At 43.7% G+C, this 17,528-nt stretch overlaps 1 protein-coding gene across 1 annotated transcript in view; it reads right to left on the reverse strand.

Annotated features, from left to right (window-relative positions):
- Positions 1 to 733: 733 nt before the first annotated feature.
- Positions 734 to 17,528, reverse strand: part of LOC114704270 (protein argonaute-4) — a 39,214-nt gene continuing 22,419 nt past the window's right edge. Inside the window, exons 11-18 of the mRNA XM_028885421.2 lie at positions 17,236 to 17,369; positions 15,777 to 15,961; positions 14,338 to 14,497; positions 12,498 to 12,813; positions 12,252 to 12,386; positions 7,132 to 7,233; positions 6,572 to 6,771; positions 734 to 4,507 (exon numbers count right to left, since the gene is read on the reverse strand). Coding sequence (XP_028741254.1) covers positions 4,399 to 4,507; positions 6,572 to 6,771; positions 7,132 to 7,233; positions 12,252 to 12,386; positions 12,498 to 12,813; positions 14,338 to 14,497; positions 15,777 to 15,961; positions 17,236 to 17,369 — 1,341 coding nt within the window. The 3' untranslated portion in view covers positions 734 to 4,398. The remainder of the gene's footprint in view (positions 4,508 to 6,571; positions 6,772 to 7,131; positions 7,234 to 12,251; positions 12,387 to 12,497; positions 12,814 to 14,337; positions 14,498 to 15,776; positions 15,962 to 17,235; positions 17,370 to 17,528) is intronic.

Consider the following 17,528-nt stretch of genomic DNA (forward strand, 5'->3'; position numbering starts at 1 on the left):
AGGTTCAGGCATTTGGATGCTTGGCTCTCAGTTGTGGCACTGCTTGGGGGAGGCTATGCAATTGTGCAGCCTTGCTGGAGGAAGTCCATCGCTAGCAGGCTTTGAGTTTACAGCCTTGCCTCATTTCTGTATCACTTTCTGGTATATGCTTATGGTTGGAGATATGATTCCTCAGCTTCTTGCAGAGAGAAGCTGCCATGCTTTCTATACCATTGTGGACTCTCCCTCTAGAACCATAAGCAAAGGGAAAAATAACTCCCTCATAGGCTGTTTTTGGTCATGTTTTATCCAATCAAGAGAAAAGTAGCTAATACACAGGGTCCCACTCGAAAACCCAGGATGGACTGAGAACTGAAATGATAGTCCTGCCTCAGCCTCCAGCTTCTGGGATTACTGGAGTGAGCCACCACACCTCCCCAGTCTCCTTAAGACATCACTCAACCAAGCTTCCCATTGAGCAGTACCCAGAACCGTGGTGAGTCGTGTTGAAGTTTCCATGTGTGAAGTGGTACTGAAAATCCTTCAAAACCTCCCAAATGGCAATTCCTAAATATAGGGCAACCCAGAAGTCAACCACAGTTGTTCCACCTCTCTTGATAGCCATGTATGATGCCATTACAATATCACCCATATTTATTACACAACTGACGAGAAAAACAACTCTTAGCACAAGAATGCCAATTTATCTCCCCGACCCACCCACCCATTTTTGGACACGTGAACACAAAATATCCCTGCAGACCAAAAAAAAAAATTTTTTTTAAACAAACAACCATCACCTTATCTCACACAGGGATACACACCCTTCCTTAATAGCTTAGAAAGTACCTCGTATTGCTAGAGACAGACATCCAGTCCAAATTAATAAAATAATTTTAAAACATTACAACTCTAACCGTAGAGAAACAAAAACCATACCATGAGTCAGATGAACAAACACAAACATTTTCAGCCAGTAGACATAGGAAGAATATGAATATGTCAATAGCAAGGAAAAGAAAATGGTTGGCCAAGAAAGATCTTTCCTTTAATTTTACAATAAAAAATTCTTGGAGTTGAAGCAATATTAATACAATGCCCTTAACCTCCGCTTTCTTAAAATGAAAGCTGAGCTGCCACCTTGCTGCTGAGCAAGAGAATCCTACAGTATATCCACAGAGGGCCACGAGGGTGGAGAGGGTGAGCCTTGTTAAAAGACAGTGGATCACCTTTTCCCACGGGAAGGAGTAGGCAGCTGAGCCAAGTGGGTAAGCACTGCTATAGGATATGGGTTGGGCACCAGATTCTAAAACACAGACCATCGAGGACATGCCTGCTTGTAAATCACCCCCTCTGGGAGCAGCACGTAGACCGTACAGTGGTTCGCCTGCCCAGAACGCTGGCTGCACCGAGCCAGCTGGTTCCCTTTATAAGCAGCTCGGGACTGGACAACAGAATGCAGTTGGCTCACCATTCGGGTCTCCCCCACTCTAGTGTCCCGTGCTCCCGGGCCCGGAACTGTTGTTCTTCAGCGCTGCTGCACTGCAGTCTTCCACACTACGTCACAGTGCCTCACCAGGCTGCCTCTAAGAAAGCCCAATACTACTTCTGGAGAATGCACACCTCCCGTTGATTGACACATGCATAACAATTCAGTCCGTTTCCAGGGGGGTAACTATTTGAATTGTTAACCCTAATTAAGCTTAAACTATGCATTCAGATTTGATAGTATTACTGCAGGTCTGATTCTGCAGGGATCACCTCTTAACTACTCATCCCTCAGCAAGTTTTCCCCCAACAATCCTAATTCTTCCACATTTCTTTCCATTTGTCTAAAACAACAGCATCACACCTTTAATGGTACTGTTTTCCTACAAAAGTTCGCCTCCTGGCTTTTCTTCCACCTCCACGCAGATTGGCCCCAGCGTACTAGGACAGACTGAGGTGTTTCAGACATTCTGTTCAAGGTCAAATATAGAGCCCAACTATAGACAAGTGGATCGGGGCTTCTGGTATCCGGCTTGCTCCCTGTTCCAGGAAGATGACATGAGTTTCTTCTGTGCGTTGTTAACCGGCGAGCCCGAGGCACTCAAGTGCGGGTATGGTGCCCGCTGGCTGGCAGGCCAGCCAGCCAGCCAGCCAGCCACCAAGAGTTCACATCACAGGCTCCAGGTGAGTCCTCTTCCTAAAAAACTCCCTTTTTGTCCTCCTCTTGGGTCCACAGTGGCTGTGCTGAAGCATATTTTCTGTGTTCTCCCTGAACAAGTGTGAATAAAAGTGGCAGTCAGCCACTCATTAACATGTCCTGATTTGTACTGTGAGGTATTTGCAAAAAAAAAAAATGAAAATCTTAAGGAGCGAGCATCCGCCGTCTCTTCACGCCTGCCTATGTTGTGCTTCAGCCACAGGACTTGCTTTTCTCCACTGTCCGCTGGAACTAAGGATGTCTACACTCATCCTCATGTGCAGGGGACTTGGTGGACATAAAACTCTCTGGGAGACCAGCTCAGCCAACACTGGTGGCACTGCTGAGCAACAGCACGTGGAAATGTAAACATTAATGTATTTACAAGCTTGTATAAAAGACTGAAGGAGAACAGTGCTTCGTATTGCTGGCATTTTGAGAAGGCTAGTTTAACAGATTTGGACCTTGGACCAACCAGTGAGTTCAAGCAAACACCCTTCACCATCTGATCCAGTGTTTCTCACCAACAGTTTCTAGAGACGACAGAATTGTTTTAGTATATTGTGCCTGCCTCTTCCCCAGCCCCTTCCTCAGCCTTGAGGAGTGAGGCTCTCCAGAGAGCCTCTTACCTCTCACTCCTTGCCCTTCCGGGACAGAGAGTAAAATGTGGGCTGGCAAACCATGGTTAGAACTACCTAGCCTATGTAACGTTGTCCTTTACAAAGTTATTATCTACACTAACTACAGAATACATCTCCCCTATGTTCGAACTGATGCTTGCTTTACATCAACTCCCTTTGTTGGACAAGGAAAGGAGTCCTGTCTTCCTATGAGGGAATCCAGAATCTACAAAAAGGGGGGGGGGGAAATCAACCTCTTCTACATAGTTTTAGGTGAAAAAGAGGACAGCAAAGCTCCCAAGCACATTTCAGACTGAAAGAAGAGCAAAGAGAACTGTACTGTAAGCAGCTGTGTGTACAGCCTTGATTCCCAGGGAAAATGGGAATGCTGGTACTTTTTTTAAGTGCAGCATCACTCAATGTGCCTTATACATTGGCAAAGCCTGGCCAATCAGGAAGCATCCTGATTCCAGCTTATTTTAAAAGAAAAAAAAAATTGACAGGACACAGACTATGACTATAAAATAGGTTAAAAAAAAAAAACAAACAAATACCAAATAGTTATTTTAAAGGGCATGGAAATATATGTGTTTCAGAATATTCAGGTTATGAAATATTAAGAAATAGTTGATAAAATCATACTAAAATTTCATGTAGAAAACTATCTCGTCGGGGAGAGAGGGGAGGGGGGTCTTAAAAACACTTATTGCCAAAGTTAACTTTCTATGAGAGAAGTCTAAAAATCATTTAGAGCTAACCAACCACATAGCAGCATAAAATGGGCACTTTCAAAAACTTGGGAAAATACTAAAAGCTATTTTTTTTTTCCAAATAGGGAGGAGAGCTTTTACTTTTTACCATGGCAGTGTCAGATGTCCCTGCGACATGCATCACACCTGCTCATGTCACAGTCACCAAAGCCAGCCAAGTAAGAGAACTGCCTGTTCGCATTTGCAACCAAATATAGTGCAATTGTCGGGCAGCCTGTTCTGCACAGCACAGGCCCGAAGAGATCAGTAAGATAAAGCAGTGGAAGTAATAAAATTCTGTAAAACTTTCAAAAATTAAATGCTCCTTAAAGGCATTTGCAGTGGTGAAGTCAGAAATCTCCATTAAAAAGTCTATGGACCCACCTAGTTAAAAAGTGGCGTGGAAATGAAACAGGTCGTTTGGTTTTTCTCTCCCACCTATGCATACACCCCACTCAATGAACACAGGAAAAAGGAAATACTCCTCTTATAAGACTAGATGCGGTGAATACCACAGCTAGCAAAATTCCCATAGAAACCCTCCTTGGAAAGTAAGTCCTTTAGAAAGTAAAGGCTGATCAGCCTTTGCACGTTGAGGTAAAAATTGTCCAGTGCATCAGAAAACATAATCTATGAGTTTCTATTCCTTTTTTTTTCTTTTCTTTTCTTCTTCTTTTTTTTAAATGGCTCAGTTTTGTTGATGCATCAGACAGGGCTGCAAAGTACAGATTCAGTGCAACTATCTATTCCGAGCTGCTGGTAGGGACCACTTGAAATCAACGTGGCACTATCGAGAGGCAGTAGGCATCTGAAACATTTGAGGATGTGTGGGATGCCAAATTGGTTGAGTTCTTTTCCAAGACTCTCAGGCAAAATACATAGTGTGCTGGGTATCGTGGTGGATCTGCACAGCCTTAGCCAAGGCCTGAGGGTCCCGGCCGTTGCTCTGTCCTGACACATGACTGCCTTCCGCACTATAATGAGAACAAAACAAAACAAAAAAAACAGGTGTTAAGAGAAGACTATGTCCAACTTCAGTTTTTCAGATAGCACAAATAGTACTAGATTCAAGAATATCTTGAGCTCAAGCTGGGCTACTCAAACAATTTTTCCTTAGACATGCTTGTTCAACTGAAAAATATAGTACAACTTATTTAATGGATGGTTGCAATAATTAAATAAAATAATATTCACAAGGACCAGGTGTTTGGTAGCACCCACATAAGGATTTCTACTGTCCCTTCTGTCTGGTTAGTTCCTACTCAACCTGCAGGCTTCAATTACAAGTCATTTCCCTCTTAGAAATCTTCCCTGACTCTCAAGTTCAGGTCAGGGTCACCTAGAATATGTTTTCATAGACAGTTCTTCTTTCCTTTTATAGTGCTAGACACAACCAAAATGAAATTGTTAATTGGGACATTACTAGGTATTATTGGGTATTTTTTTTCTTCACTGGAATGAAATCACCAAGAGAAGAACATCCTTCTCCTCTCCCCCCTCTCCCCCCCTCCCCCCTCTCCCCCTTCTCCTTTTTCTTCTTCTGAGACAGGATCTTATTATGAAGGCTTCACTGGCCTCAAACTCATAGAGATCCACCTGCCTCTGAGGTGTGCACCTTCATGCCTGGCTGAACTTCATTTTTACTTGCTAACAATACTAGTTTCCTAAATTAACAGACCTAGCAGAGTGCTCACAACTTTAAACACCCATCTTCAGGGTGGGCATCATGTAACATAGGAGTCTGGCAAACCATCCTTTTCAGTGCTGCAGAGTCCATCTAGGGCTTTATGTATGTACGCTAAGCACGGCACTCACAACGGAGCTACACCTTGGCCTCTGACCTCTCTTTAAATGCTGATTACTATCCTAATCACCCTTGACTTCATCCTTTCCTCCCCAACTTACTTGATTCTATCCCAGGAAGAGCGTTTTACACTTAGCAAGGACAATCTTATTCTAACACAGTTTTCTGCCCCATGCCTGCTGTTCCCTTTTAATATGCTCCAGCCAAAGAAAACTTGCTACTGTCCAAAACTGTCACTCTCTCTCGAGATCCTTTATGGCCACTGTCCTCTGCCTGGAAAATCCTCTTCCCTTTATAAAGCTAAGCCCTGCTCACCCAGCTATAAAACCTTTGCCAGCCTTTCCTCTGATATCCCACTGCAGTTATCTATACTGAGTCAGACTAGCTGTCGGCTTTACATTTGCCTTTATTATCTCCATATTGAAACATAAAATCCCTGCAGGCAAGAAACATGGCTTACTAATCTTGTTATTATTTTCTAGTACCCAGCACAGTATTGAGCACACAGTACCAAATAAATGTATTAAATGTGTGAATGTATATTGGAGAATGCAAGGTACAAAGCCACAGCTGGGCCTTTTCTGCAATAGTGTATTTTTCAATCCCTTACAGAAATAGACTTGCAGTGGAATGTCTACTATTTAGCAACTGAATTGAGACTTGGGGAAGAGCCCAGAAACTACTACACTTGACAGATTGCCATTTGGGAAAGAAAATTAATGCAAAGAGCTTATTTAGCCACCATTTATTGGCAGCTCAGTAATAGGTCAAAATGTCTGAGTCCCTTGAGATCCCTATCTGGGAATGAGGATAGTCGCCCCTTCTGTTTCCTCTTAAGCCCTGGCTCACTTTGGTCATTTCTGGATTGTACTGGAAGCAAAATCAACTAGGTGGGACTCCCTCATGCACGAACTAGAATCCACAGGTTCTGACTACTCTGACGGGAGTCAGGGTGCTGTGCTGAGCACCTTTTGAGGCTGCCTGAGACCTCAGCAGAACTGAAATGCAGTTAGCTCTGCATGAAAACCACAAGCAGCTCCAACGAGACACTGCTAGAGACACAAGTTTAAACAAGCCTGAGCTCTTCTTGGACCAAAAGTCACATTGAAAGCTCTCAAAGCCTCATGCACTTCTAATTTGCCTTGCAGGTTAAATCTCTTTAAAGAGTTTTCTATAAAGCTTGTTTTTAAAACATGCTTCCACAACAGGAAGAGATTTTTTTTGAGGAACTTGCCTGTCATGATCTTTATCCACCAAATGATACCTTGCCCGAAATGCTACCAGCCGGGCATAATATGCAGGGGCAGGAATGGAGACCGAGCGCGTGCACCTTACGTAGGTGTGACAGAGCTGGTAAGTCAGCAGCTGGAGTTCATCTGCAGTGAAGCAGTTGTCATCCCACAAGACCTGGTAATGTGAAGGGCGGCTGGTTCCCTGGAGGGAGAGTTTTAGGATTAGTGTATTTCATAGGACCTGGCTAGCTAGGAGAAAAGAACTGAAATCCAACTATTAAGCTCAACAGTAAGTATCTCTGCCTCACACACCTACAAGATCTCTAGAGCAGAGCAGTTAACAAAGCTTAAGCACAGTTTTTTTTTTTTTTTTTTTTTTGTTTGTGTTTTTGAGCTGAGGATCAAACCCAGGGCCTTGTGCTTGCTAGGCAAGCACTCTACCACTGAGTTAAATCCCCAACCCCTTAAGCATGGTGTTCAATGACAAGTCTCCTCAGGCTAGATGCTGAACTGGCAAATATCTCCCTATCAGGTCAAAGATCTGGAACAGCTTCCAAATTACCTGAATTCCTGCATGACTACAGAGGTAAAAGTCAAACTCAGACGGATGCGTGATGGTACTATCCACCGTAGTGCCTGCTGGGACATTGCCACTTTTCCCCACCTGTTAAAAAAAGACATGTACAGTCAATCATCTGAGTAACAAGCTTGTTTAAGGCCATTTTTTTCCATTAATTAGAAATAAGTTAGCAAATTGCTCTTATATGAAGTCTCAAAACTAGATTAATTCAAGATGTTAAGCCAGAAACGGTGATTCATACCTGTAAACCTCAGCATTTGGGAGGTTGAGGCAGGATTGTTTAAGTTCAAGGTCAGCAAGGTCAGCTTGGGCTACACTGTGAGGTCCTGCCTCAAAAAATAAGTTGGATTCCATTGTAACTTTTCCTTAGCCCAGACACCATCCTAAAGCATTTTCTTTTTCTTCTTTTTTGTTTTTTGTTTGTTTTGTTTTAAATTTATTAAGTATACAGCATTCTGTCTGCATGTATGCCTACGGCCAGAAGAGGGCTCCAGATCTCATTACAGATGGTTATGATCCACCATGTGGTTGCTGGGAATTGAACTCAGGACCTCTGGAAGAGCAGTCAGTGCTCTTAACCACTGAGCCATCTCTCCAGCCCCTGGCTGTTTGTTTTTCCAGAGTTTCTCTGTGTAGCCCTGACTGTCCTAGATCTCACTCTGTAGACCAGACTGGCCTCGAACTCAGAGATCTGCCTGGCTCTGCCTCCTGAGTGCCCGGCTCTTAAGCATTTTCTTAAGCACGTCTCCAGAGCCTCTTCTGGGGAATCTAAACAATGACTTTATCTATAGTTCTGTAAAGCAATATTGCCACATATTTATAGATGACAGTCTGTATGCAGAGAAGGGGGAAAACAGCATTTAAGGAATGAGAATGTAGCTCAGTTGTAGAGTCCTTGCTTAGTGTGAAAATGATTCCGACTCTGGGTTCAAGCGCCAGCACCGCAACAAAGAAAAACTCCAAGATAGATAAATATCCCCAGAAGAAATGGCTTTCGTTCCTCATTTGAGAGAAAAATAACCACACACAGCTTTCAGCAAAAGATAAGATGAAGATCTTTGAACTGGTTCACCATGTTCAGCAAAGCTCATACTCTCATGGGGTCAGTCACAGAAGGTCCCCCGCAGAGGTTTTCCCGAAAGCTCCAACTGAGATGGAATGAGAAGACAGCTCACATCCAGGCCAGGCCTCAAGGCCACACACCTCGAACAGAGCCTCAACCTAATCATCTATAATATCTGGTGATGACTTTTTCTAAAATCCAAAGGTTCTCCAAAAACCAAAATCAAACTTCTAGAAAGGCAGAGGGGGGCTCCAGAATGCACTGAACAGCAGCAGAATTAAATCTTGTTCCTCAGCCTATGTCTTCTGTTGTTCAGTAGAATTTAATGAGAGAGTTTAATTAGCACAGAGGTACACGTTCCCGTGGGGTTTGACTCCTTTCTAACTACTATTCCTTCCAGCTATGAGCACATAACAATACATATAGAACCTGGAGTATGGAGAATTCTTCCTTCAAATTCATATTAAGCTTAGGTATCTAGCCAAACCAGAGAGTATCTCCTGCTTATTTCAAGTTAAGGTTTCAGTTACTTGTGGTCAGCCAAGGTCCAGAGCACTACTATAGCGCAGTGGAGAGCACTTGAAGACTTCTGAGCAGTGGGCTGTGTTTTAGAAGCCAGCCCCATAGCAGGAAGGGGAGCAATGGCGAGGAACAGACTGCTGGGGTCCCGGCACAACAGACACGCAAACTCGAGGTGAGAGGTCTGGGGCAGCACACAGGACCACCACCTGACAGACTGGACATGGCGGGGACAACAAGGCAGGAAAGAAATTAAAAGTGACTCTCAAGTTTCCAGTTTGGCTTGCATAAAGCACAGTGATGCCAATAACAGAATCTAAGGAGAACCAGGGGAGGTTCTGGATGGGGATTAAACAGTAAGTGGGAAGTTTGGGCGTGTTTTGCTTGACATGCCTATGGTAGACTGAATTACTGGTGCCAAATATTTCTGTGCCCCTCCCTGGGGGAAGATTATACAGTTCCACCCAGCTACCACAGGAGCGGCCATGTGAACTGCTTTGATGATAAAAATGTGGCACTTCTGGGCAGAAGCCTTAAGGGCTAGCACACAGCTTGTCTTGTATCTCTTCCCTCCCGCCACAGCGACTGGCAAGGTTCCAGACGGGCTCTGTCAGCCTAGGTTCCAAAGGGAGGACAACAGGGTCACGGCGGCAGCAGGGCCACCGTGACGGTGTGATGTGAGCAAGAAATGAATCTCTGCCAGCCACAAGGAAGGGTTCTTGCTGTTATCACCACCACACAGCCTGCTCTGTGGAGACGAGCCAAAGCGCAGAGCACCTGAGTCAACGTGTCTGGTAGATAACTCAAAGCACAAATCAGGAGTCTGACAGAGCAATCTAGGGTAGAAATAAGCCTAGAAAAGTGGATGGAGCTGAAGACAGAGTATTGAAAACAGGAAGAAGGGGCAATGAGGGGCTGGAGAGATGGCTCAGTAGTTAAGAGTACTTGCTGCTCTTTCAGACATGGGTTTGGTTCCCAGCACCCATACTCCTCACACCCACGTGTAACTCCAGCCCCCAGGAAATCTGCCCCCCTCTCTAAAGATCTCCGTGAGCACCACGCATGAATGTGGTACACATACATACATGAAGCAAGACACTCATATACATAAAATAAGATAAATGAATCTAATTTTCTTAAGTAAAGATAATCTGACTGCATAGGTGAGTGAGAAGCCTGAAAAGTCATATTGTCAAAAGTGAGGCTAAGAGGTCAGTGTGGGAATCTGACTGGTTGGAGGTGAAGACACAGAGGCAAAATTTCAGTTCTCTCTTGAGCTCCCTACTTCCTGATGATCAAATATGAAATTTGTTGCGATGGTACACTTGACAACAAGCCAAGTGATGATTCTTCTAACAGGAAATTTACAAAAGAGAAAAAAAGATGAAATAGCAAGTGAGAGGAAGAAGCAGAGGTAACAGATGTTTATTGGGGGAACTGGAACTGACGAAGAATTGAACAACCTTTGTAATAGGAGAAGGCAGCCATGGAATAAGAAAGATGAGGGTCTCTGAGCTGGCTCAGTGGTTGATGACCTGCACTCCATCTCTGGAACCTAGATATAAGTTGTCCTCTGACCTACAAACACCTACACACTAAATTAATTAATTAAATACAATTTAAATATTGTAAAAGAATGAGAAAGACTTTAAAAAGAATCATTATGAAGTGAGGCTCTAGAAAAGGCAGAAAGAAGTGGAGTCAAAAGCACAGATGTGGAGATTAGCCTGAGATTTGAGGAAGGAGATAATAAAAGCACAAAAATCACATTTGAAAGGAGAGGGTAGGTAACTGGGAAAATCCATGCCTTCCAGGTCCCATCTTCACAGAAAACAGAAGGCAGCAGGATTCAGAAGGCAGCTGTGCTTGCCACTGTACTGGCAGAGCAGAAATAGGTTTTTGTTAGTGTTAAGACATCAAGGATAGGACTTAAAAAAAAAAAGATTCAAGACAAAAACTTATGGGGAATAGAGCAAAGAAAACAATCACAGCATTTAAGGTTTAAGGTTTGCTCTCATGTGTCTATAACACGGTTCACAAATACATAAGTGATTTGTTCAGCCAGCAACTCCCATCGGCCTGAGAGAAGCAAAGCAAATGAGCAAGTAGATACATTTTGGAGTTGGAGGCAGGCAAGAGGGCACGTTCAGAGAACTGGAGACGCTGTTCAGGGTATAAAGTAAACTAAATAATTAGAACTGTCAATCCTGAATGATTGAGAGCTATAGGAAAGAAAGATAATTCAGGGTCTGGAAACAGCTCCGTGGTAAACTGCTTTTTACCATATTTGAGACCCAAGTTCCATTTCCAGCACTGGGGTTAGGAGGTAAGTAATCCAGATTTCCTCTCCACTCTACAGTGAACTGCATAGACAGCACGTTTAAAGTGGAGCAGAGAGGAAGCCATGGCAATAAAAGAGGGGTGACAGACAGGCAAGCATTCAGATAATCTGTATCATCAAAATCTAAGGAGTATTACTGAGTCAGAGTTTGAACAATTAGAGGACAAGGATTTAATATAAACCGACTAGTAGATCTGGGGTCCGTGGAAAAAAAATGCGGGTCTTCCGTGATGCACAAAACACCTCATCTCATCCTTGGAAAAGAGACAGTTTTGTCCTAGAAAACAACTGGAGGAGCCAGCAAGCTTACACGATTGAGCAACAGAAAAGATCTGGTCCTTCCTAGGCCTGGACAAAATGAAATAATGTCATGAAAAACATCCTAAAAGCAGTCATCCAATATAATATTCTTGTAACTTACCCAAAAGACCAAAACAAAGAAAGTGAGCTGAGCACTTATTGTTAACTACAGATGTCATGTGACAGCTGCCTCCAGCTCCTGCCACCGTGACTTCCCATCACGATGGACTGCACCCTCACAGTCTGAGCCAGAGTGACGTTTCCATCAGGTGTTTACTTACAGTGATAAGAAAAGAAACTCGCCAGGCGGTGGTGGCGCACGCCTTTAACCTCAGCACTCCGGAGGCAGAGGCAGGCGGATCTCTGGATTTGAGGCCAGTCTGGTCTACAGAGTGAGTTCCAACACAGCCAGGGCTATACATAGAAACCCTGTCTCAAAACAAAACAAAACAAAAACAAAAAAGAAAAGTAACTAATACACAATTCCCCAAACCGTCTCTCCAAAATTCTAGAAACCAGCATTCTTGTTACAAGAGAAAAATTCATTCTCTTTTTGTTTGTTTTTGTTTTTCAAAACAGGGTTTCTCTGTGTAGCTCTGGTTGTCCTAGAACTTATTCTGTAGACCAGACTGGCCTCCAACTCAGAGATCCAACTGCCTCTGCCTCCCAAGTGCTGGGAATAAAGGAGTGTGGCACCACCATCCAGAAAGAAACATTCGTTCTTAAAACTCCTGTTATCCAGAACTTGTCACCTAAGTTGGACTGCACTTAATATAGTCATTCAATTATCATTAGACATGGCCAGTTTTAGAGGAATACTGTATACATCTCCTCAGAACCACACAGCCAGATGAGGAAGTTTACAGCATGACCTCTTACCCTTTCTGTTTTATCTGCACAGAAGAGCCGAGTGTGATGTCTCTTTTGCACCACAATGTAGGTTATCCCAGGCCGATAGTCTTCCTCCAAGCTTATACAGGCCTTTCGAATTGCTAATAGCTCCGGCCAAGCTACCTAGGAGACAGAAGGGGGATTTTGTTTCACGGAGGCCTCAGCTCTCAAGCAGCAGACTGGGGGGTGCTCTGTCGGAGTGCTGGGAGGAGGGCACTGGGCTGATGGGAGCACCTGTTTCATCTGTCCCTCGGACACCCCTCCACGGTAGTAGATGATACGAGTGGGCTTGAAGCGCGTGGACTTGTAGAACTGAATCAGTAGCTCCCGAGTCATGCTTGTCAGATCCTGCACAATCTCCTGACTGTAGAGGAGCTCCTGAGCAATCTCCTGCCGAGACGTCTGCACCCGAACTGTGGCACAATACCGGCTGGGGTGGCCGTCCATGCTGCCCACCACAGCTGCGATAGACGGCTTCTTCCCGTCCCCAGCAGGCGGGTGAGTGACATCTGCTCCCAGGAAAATGACAGGCTGCTGGAACACTGAAGGCCTGTCCAGATTTAAGAAGACAGTGCCATATGGGTACAAATCTTTTGAGTCTAGAAAAACATATCACCAAGATAACTGTAATCTTAGACAAGAGGACCTATCCCCATTAGGAAAGAACATTAGCCTTCCAAACACAAATCTCTTTAAGTTGTGAAATTTAAAGAAAAGAGAATCAAGTCCATTTTTCTGTTTTATTTTTATACATAATATTTATCACTTATATCACATATTTTACTTATTTTTATTTGCACACACAGACCTATACAATTCCTACAAGAGAAAGAATTTTGTTACATCATGGTTATTACTACTACCTAGAACATAGAAATTCCTTAGCTCATACTTGGCTAAGTTGGTAAATATTGGTTGAAAATACAAATTCATTCAGTGTAATTGATTCCTCTAAATAAGGAATCAAAGAAAAGTATGAATGATTTTCTGATAAAAGCTAGTTAAAAAAATCCAGGTGTGGTGCTGTCTATAACTCAACGCTCATGTCAGGAGGTGGGAGCAGGAGGATAAGGAGTTGAAGATCACCTTTGGCCCTGTAAAGAGTTCAGTTCAAGACCAGCTTAGGATACATGAAACCCAATCTCAAAAGGACATAATCCAGACATGATGGCACATACCTACAGTTCCTAATACTTAGGCAGGCAGATTTTGAGTTCTAGGCCAGTCTGGTCTACATAAAAAGAACTTGTCTCAACAAATAAATGAATTTTTAAAAACACATAAGAGAATAAAGAATGTACAAGGCCAGAATCCGAGCCTAAGAAGGTATATCAGGGTCTGGAGAGATGGCATGGCCAGGGTTAAGATAGTAGACGGCTCTTCCAGAGCATCTGAGTTCAGTTTCTAGCATCCACACTGGGCAAAAAAAAAAAAAAGAGGCAAGAGCTGTGCCAGTAAGCTACAGTTCTGGCCCTGGGAGTCGTCCATTTGGAGTGGGAAGAGAAAGCCTGATAGAGTCTGGAAACACTCTAAGTCTTCGTGGTGGTGGCTACGTGGGTTACACAACACTACCTAAGAAACAGTCGCTCCCTGAGATGCGAATTTGAGATGTGTGGCTTGTTGGGTTTGCCCTGGTGGGAACGGAACCCAGGGCCTTGCATCCATTAGGCAAGTGCTCTACCACTTAGCTACATCTCAGACCTTGGTTTGGTTTTGTTTGAGACAGGGTCTCACTGTATAACTTTGGCTATCCTGGAGCTCACTATGTAGATCAGGCTGGTCTGGAACTCATAGACATTGGCCTGCTTCAGACTCCTGAGTTGCTGGGATTAAACTTTGTACCATCACACCCAGCTAAATCCTTGGTTTATCTTTTTCTTTCTTTCCTTTTTCTTTTTTTGAAACAAGGTCTTGCTAATATAGCCTAGACTGGCATGGAATCCACAATACTCCTGCTTCATTTCCCCCTAGTAATGGTGTGTACCACCATATCTGGCTGGAAGGGTGTCCTTTATCATAAATCACATAATTTAGATTTTTAAATAAAAGTGGGAAAAACAAGTCATGCCCTTACCTTTGATGAGGTACAAGTACATTGTTAATTCCTCCAAGCTTTGCGTTTATCTTCAGGCAAAGGTTGGAAAGGGTTTGGGGTGAGGTCTTCACAACGTTTTTGACCTGGACACACTGTGTGGCCATACCTAAAAGGGTATCTCCAACACGCTTCACCTCCGCTATAAAATAAGTCAATAAATTAGTTTGCTTTAAAATGCTTCGTCACCTAATGTGAGTGAAGGGAAAAGTACTGAACATTAACATTCACAGACTACACAGTGCTAGGTGCAGGTCACCTAATGTGAATGAAGGGAAAGTACTGAACATTAACAGTCACAGACTACACAGTGCTAGGTGCAGGTCAAAGGTGCGTCTCCCTTTCCTGCCTTGCCGCAGCTCTGGAAAGCAGCCCACTTCCTTATTCTTCGGGTGCTGCCTGCTGCCACTTGCTTAGTCCCTTAAGAGCTCCTCTTCCTCAGAACTGGTCTGGAAAAGGAACTCATCTCCTGGTTCCTCGCTCCTCAGAGCACACACCAGCCCTTTGAATTTGACTTTTCTCTTGGTCTAAACCTTAGAGATACACAGGAAGTGGACAAAAGCAGCAAAGAGAAGAAGGTCGGGACGTCGGTCTTCACTCGAGGGTAACCAGAGAAGCCCCTGCCACTCTTCCACAGACACCAACGCAGCCCATCCTCTTCTGCAAGCGGCAGCCCCACCCCACTGCTCTGTATTCTCCCCACTCTGAGGATATTCTTAAGTGCTCTGCGACTTCCAGTTCCCTGGACTATGGAAGCCCTACCCAGCATTTCCGCCCCTCTGTCTAGTCACCCTCCCACCCCCCCACCCCCCACAGGCTGGGTAAGGCCTTACGGCTGGTTATATCCACAGACACGGTGGCAGAAACCTTGTAAACAGTGTCTGCTCTACCAAGTTGGGTCTTGGAATGAGAAGAATGTGGTTGTATGGAGCAGAGGCCACTGTCTATCATGAATAGACACAAAAAAGGAACAGGTAATAAATCTTGGCCAGGATGTGGCTCAGCTAAGAGTACTTCCTACCATGTATGAAGCCCTGGGTCCAACCTCCTGTACCATACAATCAGGTGCAGAGATTCATTCCTAGAATCTGAGCACTGGGAAGTGGAGGTGGGATTCAAGGTTCAAGGTCATTCTCTACCACAGAACGAGTTCACGACTAGCCTGACCTACATAAGATCTTGTCTCAACAAGAGAGAGGGGGTCGGAAGGGAGGGGTACAAGAAAGAAAAGAAGAAAGTGTCGCCATGTTGTATCCCCCCAAGCAAAGCACTCTAGCACTAAGCTGTCCCCTCTACACTTACGGGCTGTCTCTGTGTCTCAGACCACTGAGAATGGAGTTGGAACTGAGGCATCACCTAGCTTATCCTGTCAAACCCGGGACTTGAAATCATCCCTCATTCACCATTAAAACAGTTCATACCGTATACTGGTGTCTTTCCCGGCAGGATAACCACTATCAGCTGCAGGCCCACATATGTCATTTTCAGATGTTTAAACATGGGCTCCACACTGTCGGCACCTTGTGCGTACTTGCAGAAGCATGGCTGACCCTGGATGGGCATCCCCGCATCCTTGGAGATTTTACGAAGCTGGTCAGTGAAACTCCTGTTAAGACAGACGCAGTGGCACAGTGCTTTCATTTTCACATGTAAACAAACAAACAAAACTTTCAGCAGTTGCCAAAAACAGATTGGCAGTTGTACCACTGCAATTATAACAGAACAATCTGTATTAGTACACTACGGAATCAGTTTGGATTTTTATTACTATTTTTTTTGTGGTATCAGAAATTAAACCCAGAGCTTTAAATATGGTAAGCAAGCATTTTACCACTGAGCTATATCTCCACACCCCATTTTTTTAATTTCTAAAAAATTATGATTCAGCTGAGACTTAGGGACTAGAATAGCATTTATATTCAAAAGATTTTTAAAAATATAATCAAATAAGTAACTCAGAAATGAAAAAAAACGGGATCACAATTTTAGGTAACATATTTTGGTAAGGCTGGTAAAGAAGAGGAGGTTAGCTGGTGTTCAACTGAGAACATCTGAAGATAAGTTTAGAATTAGAAAACAAAACTTGTAATAGGTTTGGTTCAATAAATCAACATTAATTTTTTTCATTTTGAAGTTTTAAATTTTAAATTTAAGCTGGGTGGTGGTGACGCACGCCTTTAATCCCAGCACTCGGGAGGCAGAGGCAGGCGGATCTCTGTGAGTTCGAGGTCAGCCTGGTCTCCAAAGCGAGTTCCAGGAAAGGCGCAAAGCTACACAGAGAAACCCTGTCTCAAAAAAAAAAAAATTTTTTTTAATTTAAGAAATTACTTCAACCTATGCATAAATTAGGGTCTTGTGATTTAGCCCTATCTGGCCTGAAATTTGCTGCGTAGACCAGGTTGGCCTCAAACTCAGGGTTCCACCTGCCTCTGCCTCCCCAGTGTTGGGCTTAAAGGTGCGTGTCGCCACACCTAGCCTCAACATGACTTATTTTGTATATTTGCTAACATCTTGTGGGATTCCTTTTTTTTTTTTCAACCCAGTTCTGCTTCTTGATTTTCTTTACCCTTCTCATGGACTTCCTTACACAGAAGGTGTATCTATAGGAGGTGATATGACTGATACTCTTTAGACAGTTTTCCCGCCTGAAGAATTGTCCAAATAGCATGGCTTCAACCTCGTCACTCACAAATTTCGACTCTAGCTATGTGGAAGCTGAGTTAGAGTTTATAACACAGCACAGGGTCTCTTCTGTAGAGCCAGATGACATCACTATGGGCGGATATCGGGGGGCCAGTGCCAGGGTACCCAGCACAGTCACATAAAGACGGCATTTCCTATCTAGAAGGGGTGTTACTGAGCTGAAAATGGGATACTCACTTTAGCAAATCTTCCCTACATTGTTTCTGAGGCGCAAAACAAGCCACTGCCCAAACTTTAATCTCAATGCCAGCATAAAACTGCTTTCCTCGCATGTCCCAGACACCCTGGTTGGGTGTGGCTACTGTTTTATTCTTTGAAAAAACAAAAAAGAAACAAAAGAAAAGAGAAAAGGTATTACAATCTAAGACCATTTTTATGTTGAAGAGGGAACAAACACAACTTTATTTGGTACGGTCAGAAGACAGAAGGCAATAAGGAGCACAGAGGCAGGTAAGTTCAAAGGTGTCTCT

The sequence above is a fragment of the Peromyscus leucopus genome, chromosome 2 (assembly GCF_004664715.2).
Source record: "Peromyscus leucopus breed LL Stock chromosome 2, UCI_PerLeu_2.1, whole genome shotgun sequence".
In the NCBI taxonomy this organism is placed as follows: domain Eukaryota; kingdom Metazoa; phylum Chordata; class Mammalia; order Rodentia; family Cricetidae; genus Peromyscus; species Peromyscus leucopus.